The sequence below is a fragment of the Amphiura filiformis genome, chromosome 2, assembly GCF_039555335.1.
Source record: "Amphiura filiformis chromosome 2, Afil_fr2py, whole genome shotgun sequence".
Taxonomy (NCBI): domain Eukaryota; kingdom Metazoa; phylum Echinodermata; class Ophiuroidea; order Amphilepidida; family Amphiuridae; genus Amphiura; species Amphiura filiformis.
Window position 1 is genome coordinate 27,760,170 of NC_092629.1, and position 10,546 is coordinate 27,770,715.

The 10,546-nt window shown below is 35.6% G+C and overlaps 1 protein-coding gene across 2 annotated transcripts in view; it reads right to left on the reverse strand.

Annotated features, from left to right (window-relative positions):
* The window catches only part of LOC140146048 (dystrophin-like), a 108,371-nt gene that overhangs the window by 6,072 nt on the left and 91,753 nt on the right, over window positions 1-10,546 (reverse strand). The window contains exons 1-3 of one of the 2 annotated variants that reach the window (XM_072167790.1): window positions 1,764-2,059; window positions 1,113-1,131; window positions 65-127 (exon numbers count right to left, since the gene is read on the reverse strand). The exons of the other annotated variant lie outside the window; for it this stretch is intronic. Of the exons in view, the coding sequence (XP_072023891.1) occupies window positions 65-127; window positions 1,113-1,131; window positions 1,764-2,055 (374 nt within the window). The 5' untranslated portion in view covers window positions 2,056-2,059. Of the gene's footprint in view, window positions 1-64; window positions 128-1,112; window positions 1,132-1,763; window positions 2,060-10,546 lie in introns of those variants that run through there. 2 annotated transcript variants of the gene reach the window in all.

A 10,546-nucleotide genomic window follows, 5' to 3' on the forward strand; every position in this document is an offset into this window, starting at 1 on the left:
CTTGATTCAATTAGCCAATCATAACCCAGCTTGAACTTCCGTACTTTATGTAAATTATACATACCTGCTAGATAAGCCAGATTGGTCTAAAGTCTGATTTGTAGCTTCATCAGCAGCGGCACCATAACTAAATTATAGAAATTTTCAAAAAATAACAGAAATAAAATAAAATAATTATTGCAATTCTTATTTAACAGTATTACTTAACACTACCTAAAAGTTTTCAACATTGGGGGGCTATGCCTCCCACTTTAACAAACTCATAATGTGCCGTGTGTCACAGGTCTGGGTGAACATAAATAATTAATTCTAGGCTCTGAAAGAAAGTGTAAAAATAATGAACCAAATGACTTCAATTGGACCTCCATTTTGGAAAATTATTCAACCCCCTGTGTATGGATGAACAAATCGACTTTTTTCGCTTCTGCTTTGGGCACCCAACAATATATGTTTAAAGCAATCATTTATACAATAATAGTGAAAACATGTCCACAAATGGCTTAATTCATCCTTCATTTCACCAATATTTGGGTTTTTCAAACTAAAATTGTACATATTGTACTGAAATGGTCCAACAAATGGCTTCAATTGGGCCTTCATTTTACAAGGTTTCTCACAGGGGTGCACATTCCCCTAAACACAAACATTTTCTACACCCACCACTGACTGCACCCCCCCTTTCAAAATCATTCCACCGCCACTGATATCACATTTCATACTTTAAAAACGGAAATAAAAATAATATACATACATTGTAAGGTGACAAAAAATCCCTATTCAACATGCGGATGCACTTTCAAAGAAGTGTCAGTCGGTATGGATATTTTTAGTTTTTCTTAGGATAACTGATCCTATATCATAGAGAGCTTTAAAAATCTTGACAGTTTTTGCAAACATATTTGAAAAAAAAAAAACTTTCTCATATATTTGAATATGTTCTAATTTTTTCTTCAAAAACTGTCAGTCCAAATCAATCCCCTTTGGGCAAATAACAGCTGTTATTACTTGCACACGACTAGCACCCACCAACTCCCCCTTGCAAGATCTGGATTGGTCAGGACCATAGAACAGGGGGACTTTTTGTCGCCTAATAATAACTTTGGTAAACTCACTGTTGGGCAGCAGGTGGATCTGAAGAAGAAATTGAAGGAAAAGAGAAATTTAGATTAATGTCCTCATCACTGTGTTGAAAATATTACAAAGGAGTCTAAAGTTCATTACCCAGTGCAGTACTTTGAGTTAACGAGGTGCTCGTATAAACACTACAAAATTAGAATGTTGTAAACATCACTGTAGTAAATTGTAATTACACATTATTTAAATATATATGTTATCATTTGAAATTTCAGCATTCAAAGAAAGTTACTTGGCATGCCATTAATAACATACTTAGATGCGCTAAAAATAATTGTAACCAAACAAAGTTTTTAAAATATTAGATGATTCAATTAATAACAGCATGATCCTCAAGAAATATCAAATTTTAATTGTTTTTTAAATATCGGGCCTGAAATTGCCGCTAGAATTGGCAATAAATATCAAGAATACCTTGAATACCCATTAAACAAAAATATGTATATTTGAGAACAAAATTATTAAAATAATTGACAACTTTGATCATAAGCCCAGGTCATGATGGAACATGATAGAATGATTTTGAAAATGGGTTGGACCCAAAAATTCTTATTCAGCACCCTAAGAAGTACATATAAAAGAAACATTTTCAAAACTTTGCCCCGCGTGAGACTAATGGTATACTTAACTGTAATTGTGCTTTCCCTCTATGACTTTCACCTTCCTATGGAGATGTTTATCTACTTGCTCCAAAGTCTCCATAAATAAAGCATACTTAGATTCAGGCTTGAAACGTAGTTGATCCAGCAACGCTATAACTTTCTCTGCATCTGTTTTTTCACTCGTTATTTTCTGGACATCGTCTTTATCTAGTACACCGTTCTGTTGTAGACAGATTAATATTTTTTCCGGCTTCAATTTATCACATAAAACGTTTGTAGACTCTTGTAGAATAACTTGCATAAGCTTTAAATTTGCCATGATGCATCTGAATTTAATAATGATAAAATAATAATAATATTAATGATGATTCCCAGGAATGAAAAGGCCTAAAAGATGGCAATGCCCTCAGAGCCCCAAAGTCAAGTTCGGTCAGTCGGTTTACTTTTTTTTGCCACATACAATATCAATAAATGAAAATTCACCACAAAATACTATGGTAAAGAGTGGTTTAGAATTGTTTTTTAATACATCACAGTTGTGCAGAACGAACTACAAACAGGCAAAACATTTTTACAACATTTTGTTAATTTTATGGTCGGTCAAAAAGGGCAATACAATCTGTCTTTTATTAAGCCTAATGATAATGATAGCGATAACAATAATAAAAAATCATACTCTATCCATGATGAACCCAGTGTAAATAAGTTGCAATTTTGATTTTCTTGAATTATTAAACAGTGGAAATATCCATAAAAAAACCTATAAAATGGTATATTATTTGTCACAATTGCTTGGGGAAATGCTCAAAAAGCTAATTTTGCTCTTGAAATTCTCTAAGCTTTAATTAGTCAATACTTCTGAAAACTTAGTCAATACTTCTGAAAAACTTAAAACTAGGTTCGTGGTGGATGGTCGATTGGTCAGTGGTCACATGTAGTTTCTACGTACATGTAAATTGGTGTCTGATTATTTTTACTGACATGCTCAGAAACAACTTATTGAGTTTGGATGTTTAAAAAAATTCAATATTTTACAATGTTAAAATCAATATAATGTATATAAATATCAAATGATGGTTGAACAAATTCATCATTATTATACAATGTTTGTAGGACTCATTTTGCTAAATGCAAAATAAACGCTTTGCTATATAATTGATGGCATCCCTGATTGATCCAAATTGGACTGAAATTCAGGTTTTATTGGGTTGTTTCCTGAATGTTATATACACACCATAAAATATAATGAAGTCCCAATGGTTACCACTCTACAAGTTCACTACATGGTAGTCAAATATTTCAAAGTTTTTAATTAAATATAATCAGTGTGTACATAAATAACTAAACTCACCTGTGGTTATAAATTAGCATACAATTTTTCTTATTCCATGTATAAATCAAGCACCTTATTCCAATGTGAGATATCTTTAAATGAAATATGCGGAACTTATTACAAATGGATATGTTAAACTCACTAAGTAGGCGAGTAGCGTACGAACCAGGAAGCGTACCCTACAGTTGAATGATTTTCAATAACACATTGCTAGCGAAGATATCTTGCCCTTCCCAGAATCCTTTGCAACATGAAGCATCGCCTCATTACAGCAAATTACACTCCTATTACTTTGTACATGTTCACCTTGTTTTCATGTGGAGAATAGAGTGATGGCGCCAGGAATGTTTTTAGGGGGGCAAAAGGGGTGCAGAACCTCTGGCTTGGGGGGGGGGGGGGCATTTTCACCTAATTTTGGCTAAAAGTGGCTTTTCACCCCTCTTTTCAATTTTTCAGAAAGGGCAGATCTTCTGTCTGGGAGGTATTTTCCCCCCATGCCCCCCTCCCGTATCGCCGCAACTGCTAAATATGGATTGATAGGCAAGAAATCTGGATGTGCTCTGTTCAGGTACTTTTTGTCACTATTGACCCACGTTGCACTATAGCAAAGCAGTACAGAAATTGGAATGGAATAAATGCATTGTGGGAAGTCAGTGAAATATATCTTCCCTGATACACAGCAATATTTATAGGTCACTGATAGCTACTGATTCAATGCCTTCAGAAAGCAGCTTGGTATGCACACTGCACACAAATGAAACAATACATTACAGGTAATACAGGTAAACCACAACTTTGTGTCTGAGTTTTACACAATACAGTGTCAAAATAAGTTTCAACAGACTTTATTTATATGACTTGGCAAAATTTATTATTTCCTTATACATTAATTTATATTTTGTCAGATTTCTATTTCATATTTTTAAACAGCCTCGTATAATTATCCAATTTTTTCCCGACAAGTGCATCGTTTTGATATGGATGGACACAAATGATATTTACTTAAAGTGTACGTAAAGCCGACGATCATGAAAATTTTGACTTTTCGTATTAAAAAGTGCATATTTCTCTAAAAATGTCAAAATTGTCATATGCTCGTCGGCTTTTCCTCCCAGCTAATATAATTGATGTCAAAACTTTTCTGTTGACCTACAAACACAACAAATTTGTTCATTTCATTTAAAGGGGCATTTCGTGATCCACAGCCTCATCCCCCACTTTTCTCAAAAAAAATTGAGATTTTTATATCACTGGAAACCTCAGGCTACATAATGTTTATGTACAAAATATTTCTTGCAGATTAATTCGTTTAGCAAAGAAATTTGAATTTCGTTCTGGTGCACCAGAACAAAATTACAACGCATTGTCTATGGAGCAGTGTATGCACATAATCATGCATAACTCGCGACCGCAAAATCGGAATCAACTGAAAGTTTGGGAATAGGTTTTTTCGTGGATATCTAATGAAAAAGGACATAAATAGAGGATGCTAGGATCACGAAATACTCCTTTAAGTGTAAGTTAGGTGTACCAAATTCATTCCAATAAGCGCCCAGAGCGCTTAACAAATTCATTATGGGTGAGCACTTATTTTTTACATGGTTTTTCCCACATTTTTTACAAATTTACGTATGTTACAAAAGGGTCCTGAGACATTCTAGTAGCTTTTCTGATGCAGAAAATATATTGCATGTTTACACAGGACTTCTAATCCCCCAGCTATTTCACTGTATCGACGTCTGTCCGTCATTTCAACATTAATGGTACCCTTAGCAAATTGAAATTACCCTGGGTGGGCGCTTATTGGGGCATGGGCGCTTATTGGAATGAATACGGTAATAAAAAAATATTTGAAAAATTTAATGGATTTCATATTTCGTTTTTTTATATAACCTAAATTGTGACCCATCACATCGAAACACGGCAGTTGTCGTCAAAAATGAACTTGTAGATTTCTTTACCAAACTAGAAGACGGCTTTTAAGCTTTAAAATGGCATCTCTTTCATTAATATCGCATGTAGAATGGCGATTTTATGTGACAAATACAGTTCAAATTTCTTATTATTTTCTTTATTTTTCGGGGCACATTTTCATTATCTTTAAATGTGGATTTCCGACAACTGCCGTGTTTTGATGTGATGGGTCACAATTGTTCCCTAATCCAAAATGCACAACCCTAGTGCCTTAGCCTAATCTTAAACTGAACCCATCCTAAATTTGAAAAAAAATTCCATATCCCAAAATGCTAATATAACTCAAATGCTAAACTCTATCCCTTAACCCAGGCATGGATACGTGTGGTGTCAGTCGCCCGCCCCACCAAAAAAAAAAAAAAAAAAGGGTGAAAGGAGAGAAAGGGAGAAAAAGAGGAGAGAAAACAAGACGTGATTGCGGTCGCCTGCGACCGCGAGCATGAACAGCCAGCAGTGACAAATGAGTTATGACCCCGAATCTGTGAGAACCGGAAGTGATCCCTTAATTACCTTTGACCCCGCAAAAATATTACATAGTGCTTAGGATGTCAGAATATTCCTGGTGAATTTCAGCTTAATCGGAACTTATACATGTATTTTGATTTTTTTTTAAATTTATGATTGACCTTTTGATCCCCTTAATGACCTTTGACCTCAAAAAAAAAAAAACCTTATGTACACCGACAAAATGCATTGTTCCAATTTTAATTAAAAAATTCTACTATGTTTAGTTGTTGAGATAAAAATTCTTGAAGTTATTTAGCTAAAAACAGGAAGTGACCCCTTAATGACCTTTGACCCCCAAAATAAAAATACCATGCATACATCAGGTAACACTGATTCATGTATGATGATTATATTACTCTGGTCTGTTTATATTTTGAGATACAAATTTTTAAAACTTTTTTGATAATTTTGGTTTTTGACCGTAAGTAACCCCTTAATGGTAACCCCTTTGACCCCAAAACTGAGGCATCCTAAAGACCCTAGCTAGTAGCGATACATGTGTGCTAATGGCGAAGTGGATGACATTTGACCGGAAGTTGATCATATGTGACATCTGTGGCACCACCAAATGGTTCTACTGACCAAGTATGGTCAATATGCCTGAAAGCATGTGGCTACGATGGCCGATTATGATAATGTTGACAGAAGAAGAAAGAAAGAAGAAGAACGCGGTAAAAAGAATGCACAGCGCCGATAGCGGCTGTGCAAGAAGGGAAAAGAGAAGAGAAAATGTTAACCCTATTCTATTACCCCCACAAAAGTGGGATATTTGAGTGGTGTGTGGGTATCATATGTTATCGGTTGGGTAAAAACCAATAAGTGGCATAACATTGGCAAGCTTGGACCTTAAGCTTTTAGAAAAACAAGTTTAATAATTAATTATGTAAATTTTGTGCAAATTAGCTCATGAATAATTAATGAGCTCATAGCCAAATATGATGAAAATAATATTTTGATTTACATTTTTTAAGTGTATGAGTACATCAATGTGGCATTTTCATGTAGTTTTAAATACACTACCGTGTTTCTACATATTTTAAAAAGAAATCCGAGTTACTTTGGACTATATTAAAAAAAATTATGGACATTTTGGGGCTATTTTTAGGACAAAATTTGACCTAAAAATGGTTAAAATATGCAAGTTTCCAACATTTTAAACCATTTTATGATGTGTAAATGGTAGTTATATTAGGAAAAAAGGTTTTTTGTTGATAGAGAAGTGATAAATTATCAAAACTGTTCAAAAGATAAGACCTTATTTGGGTAAATAATTTTTTTACATGAAATGGCACGAAATTGATGGGGGGTAATAGAATAGGGTTAAATTGCACATAATTGAACAGGCCCATGCCTAAAAAGTCAGTCGTACAGTCAGGTTGTTAGAAGGCCTGCGATTATCATGCCAGCAGTGCTTGAAGGCGGGCCCTCGACCAAAAGCATGTGAAAATCATTTTGTCACCAAAGTCATTACCAAGACTGACTCAATGGTGACTTCATGCTTTACCTGTAATTGCAAGCCCGAAGTCTTAGGGTTAGGATTAGGGTTAGGGTTATAATTAGGGTGGGTTTGGATTAGTGTTAGGGTTATAATTAGGGTGGGTTTGGATTAGGGTTAGGGTTATAATTAGGGTGGGTTTGGATTAGGGTTAGGGTTATAATAAGGGCTGGTTAGGATTAGGGTTAGAGTTATAATAAGGGTGGGTTAGGATTAGTGTTAGGGTTATAATTAGGGTGGGTTTGGATTAGGGTTATAATAAGGGTGGGTTAGGATTAGGGTTAGGGTTATAATACGGGTTGGTTATGATTAGGGTTAGAGTTATAATAAGGGTGGGTTAGGATTAGGGTTATAATAAGGTTTGGTTAGGATTAGGGTTATAATAAGGGTGGGTTAGGATTAGGGTTATAATAAGGTTTGGTTAGGATTAGGGTTACGGTTATAATAAGGGTTGGTTAGGATTAGGGTTATAATAAGGGTTGGTTAAGATTAGGGTTATAATAAGGGTGGGTTAGGATTAGGGTTATAATAAGGTTTGGTTAGGATTAGGGTTACAGTTATAATAAGGGCTGGTTAGGATTTGGGTTATAATAAGGGTTGGTTAGGATTAGGGTTATAATAAGGGTTGGTTAAGATTAGGATTAGGGTTATAATAAGGGTTGGTTAGGATTAGGGTTAGGGTTATAATAAAGGTTGGTTAGGATTAGGGTTATAATAAGGGTTGGTTAAGATTAGGGTTAGGGTTATAATAAGGGTTGGTTAGGATTAGAGTTATAATAAGGGTTGGTTAGGATTAGGGTTAGGGCTATAATAAGGGTTAGTTAGGATTAGGGTTATAATAAGGGTTGGTTAGGATTAGGGTTATAATAAGGGTTGGTTAGGATTAGGGTTATAATAAGGGTTGGTTAAGATTAGGGTTATAATAAGGGGTGGGTTAGGATTAGGGTTAGGGTTATAAATAGGGTTGGTTAGGATTAGGGTTAGGGTTATAATAAGGGTTGGTTAAGATTAGGGTTATAATAAGGGTGGGTTAGGATTAGGGTTATAATAAGGGTTGGTTAGGATTAGGGTTAGGGTTATAATAAGGGTGGGTTAGGATTAGGGTTGTAATAAGGGTTGGTTAGGATTAGGTTAGGGTTATAATAAGGGTTGATTAGGATTAGGGTTATAATAAGGGTGGGTTAGGATTAGGGTTAGAATAAGGGTTGGTTAGGATTTAATAGGGCTAGGGTTGTACTTTTGCGCAGGGTAAATTTATTCCGAAGTCTTATGATAAAGTGTCAAATATGGCTTCAATTGGGCTTCATTTCACCAATTTTTGGCTTTTTCAATCTAACATTGTACAAAAAAATAGTGTCAAAATGGTCCACCAAATGGCTTTATTGGCATTGGGCCTTCAATCATTTTGCATTAGTTTCTCACTTCTACATCCCGTATGTGTGGACAAACAAGTTAATTCTGTTTTGGACACCTAACACTTCCCTAGGTTTAAAGAAATAATGTCTACAACAATAGTGAAACTTTTCCACAAATAGATTCAATTGGGCCTTCATTTCACCCACAATTGTAGGCTTTTTCAAACTAAAATGAAAATATAAAAAATGGCTGTGAAGCACCATCATGTTGCATTTAAAAGAAGCCACACTCTGACTGCTCTAGATCCGACACTGCCTGAAGCTAAGGCCTAAAAAAGAAAATTGTTTGATTGGGGTAACCCGACCGACCCTAAAAATAGGCCCGACCCTAGACTTTTTTTCTTATTTTCTTTTTGCAATTTTCTCTTTTTTTTAATTAAAAAAAAACAATAAAATAAACAAAAAAGTTCCAAGACCGTTATCATACGCAATTTGCCGATTAAAATGTGTGTAAAAAAAAATCAAACAATTTTCTTTTTTAGGCCTAAACATAAACTAGACCAATCCTAAATTCTAAACTGTAACTCATACATAATATCCTACACTTGATCCCAAGTTAAAAAAATAACCCATAATCTTGGCCCTTATAAGGTGCAATCATATAAATCCGAAATTTATTTTATTTTATTTATTTATCATAATCCCTAAAGTTGATTAAATTCAGATTTCATAATGACAAGACTAAAAAGAAACTGAGCAAGCTGGCTGTCACAGCTACAACCATGCTCATATTTTTTTTTTGGGGGGGGGCTTTAGCGCCTAGCCCCGGGTAAAAGCAGGGGCGGCAAAAGCGAAGGGGCGGTGGAAGACGAAGAGGCGGCAAACGAAGGGCGGCGGAAGAAGAAGGGCGGCAAAGGCTGAATTATAAAAAAATTGTACTATACATCAAAATGTGTTGCTTTTGGCATGTTTAGGGCGCTAGCGCTTATAATCCTTTTTTTTTTTTGCTCTTCACTTTTTCAAACGACCGGATAAAAAATTGGGTCAACCTTTTCGGGCTGTTGAGGAAGGGGTGGCAAAATTGAATTTCCTTCAGCCCCCCGGGGTAGGAGCGGCCACGGTACGTACGCCACTGACAACAGACTGACAGCAGAAACTAATAGAGCAAACTTACTATAATTGTCACCCATAAGTGGTACGGTATATTCAAAGTATTGGTATATTTTAAACAAATCTAGCTATAACTTCCAAATAGGTGAGTTACACATGCATATACATGTCCGGGATACATGTACACTACACAAAGACTATAAGTAGCACAAACTTACTGACTTCCACTGGGATAGTAGAGTGAATGAGTCGGAGTGATATATTCCACATACACTTAACTATATAATAAATTATACACACTATAAGGACAAACTGTCAGTTGGAATCAGCTAGGATGCGTTTTCTCTGGTTTTATATTATGCCTGGCCTGTCGTAGTGTCACTCATAGACCAACCAATGAACATGATGAAGGTGGCACAAACAGGTGTGTAATTTGCTTCACGTGACTTGTTTGTAAATGGGAATGCCCCTTTTGGTGCGTTTGTATTCAATCCATTCATGCATGGATAAAGAGTCAAGTTCAATTCAACTCAGTTGCCATTGAATGGCTTACACATACATTTGGGCTACTATTGAATATTACACACTGCACTTATTGCACAATTTTTGTCCGCTGCAGCTGCTCTGCATTGGTAACAGGAAAGCATCTGGCTGATTCTTTTCCAACTTTGCATTGTGCGAAATAAGTGGCAACACTGAAGTGAGAGCATTCACAATGGCCTGATATTGGGCTGCTATTGAACCTGTTCTGTTAGTCCTTCTGTTACCTGCTTCAGTCTATTTCATGAGGCAACTGTTGGGGGGGTATGATGACTATGGCTATGTATAATGCTCCCCCAGAAAGATCCATGTTTTTGTACCATGCAGCTCCGAAAGACCCCTGAATTTTACCAAAACAGAGTGCTGAAAGACCCCTGATTTTGATATATTTCAGCTCTATAAAAGACCCTTAAATGGCTCATTCCCACAATTTTGGTCTTTTTAGGCAATTTTCAACCAGAAAGCCAAGAATTTAAAGACCCTTGATTTTGACCCA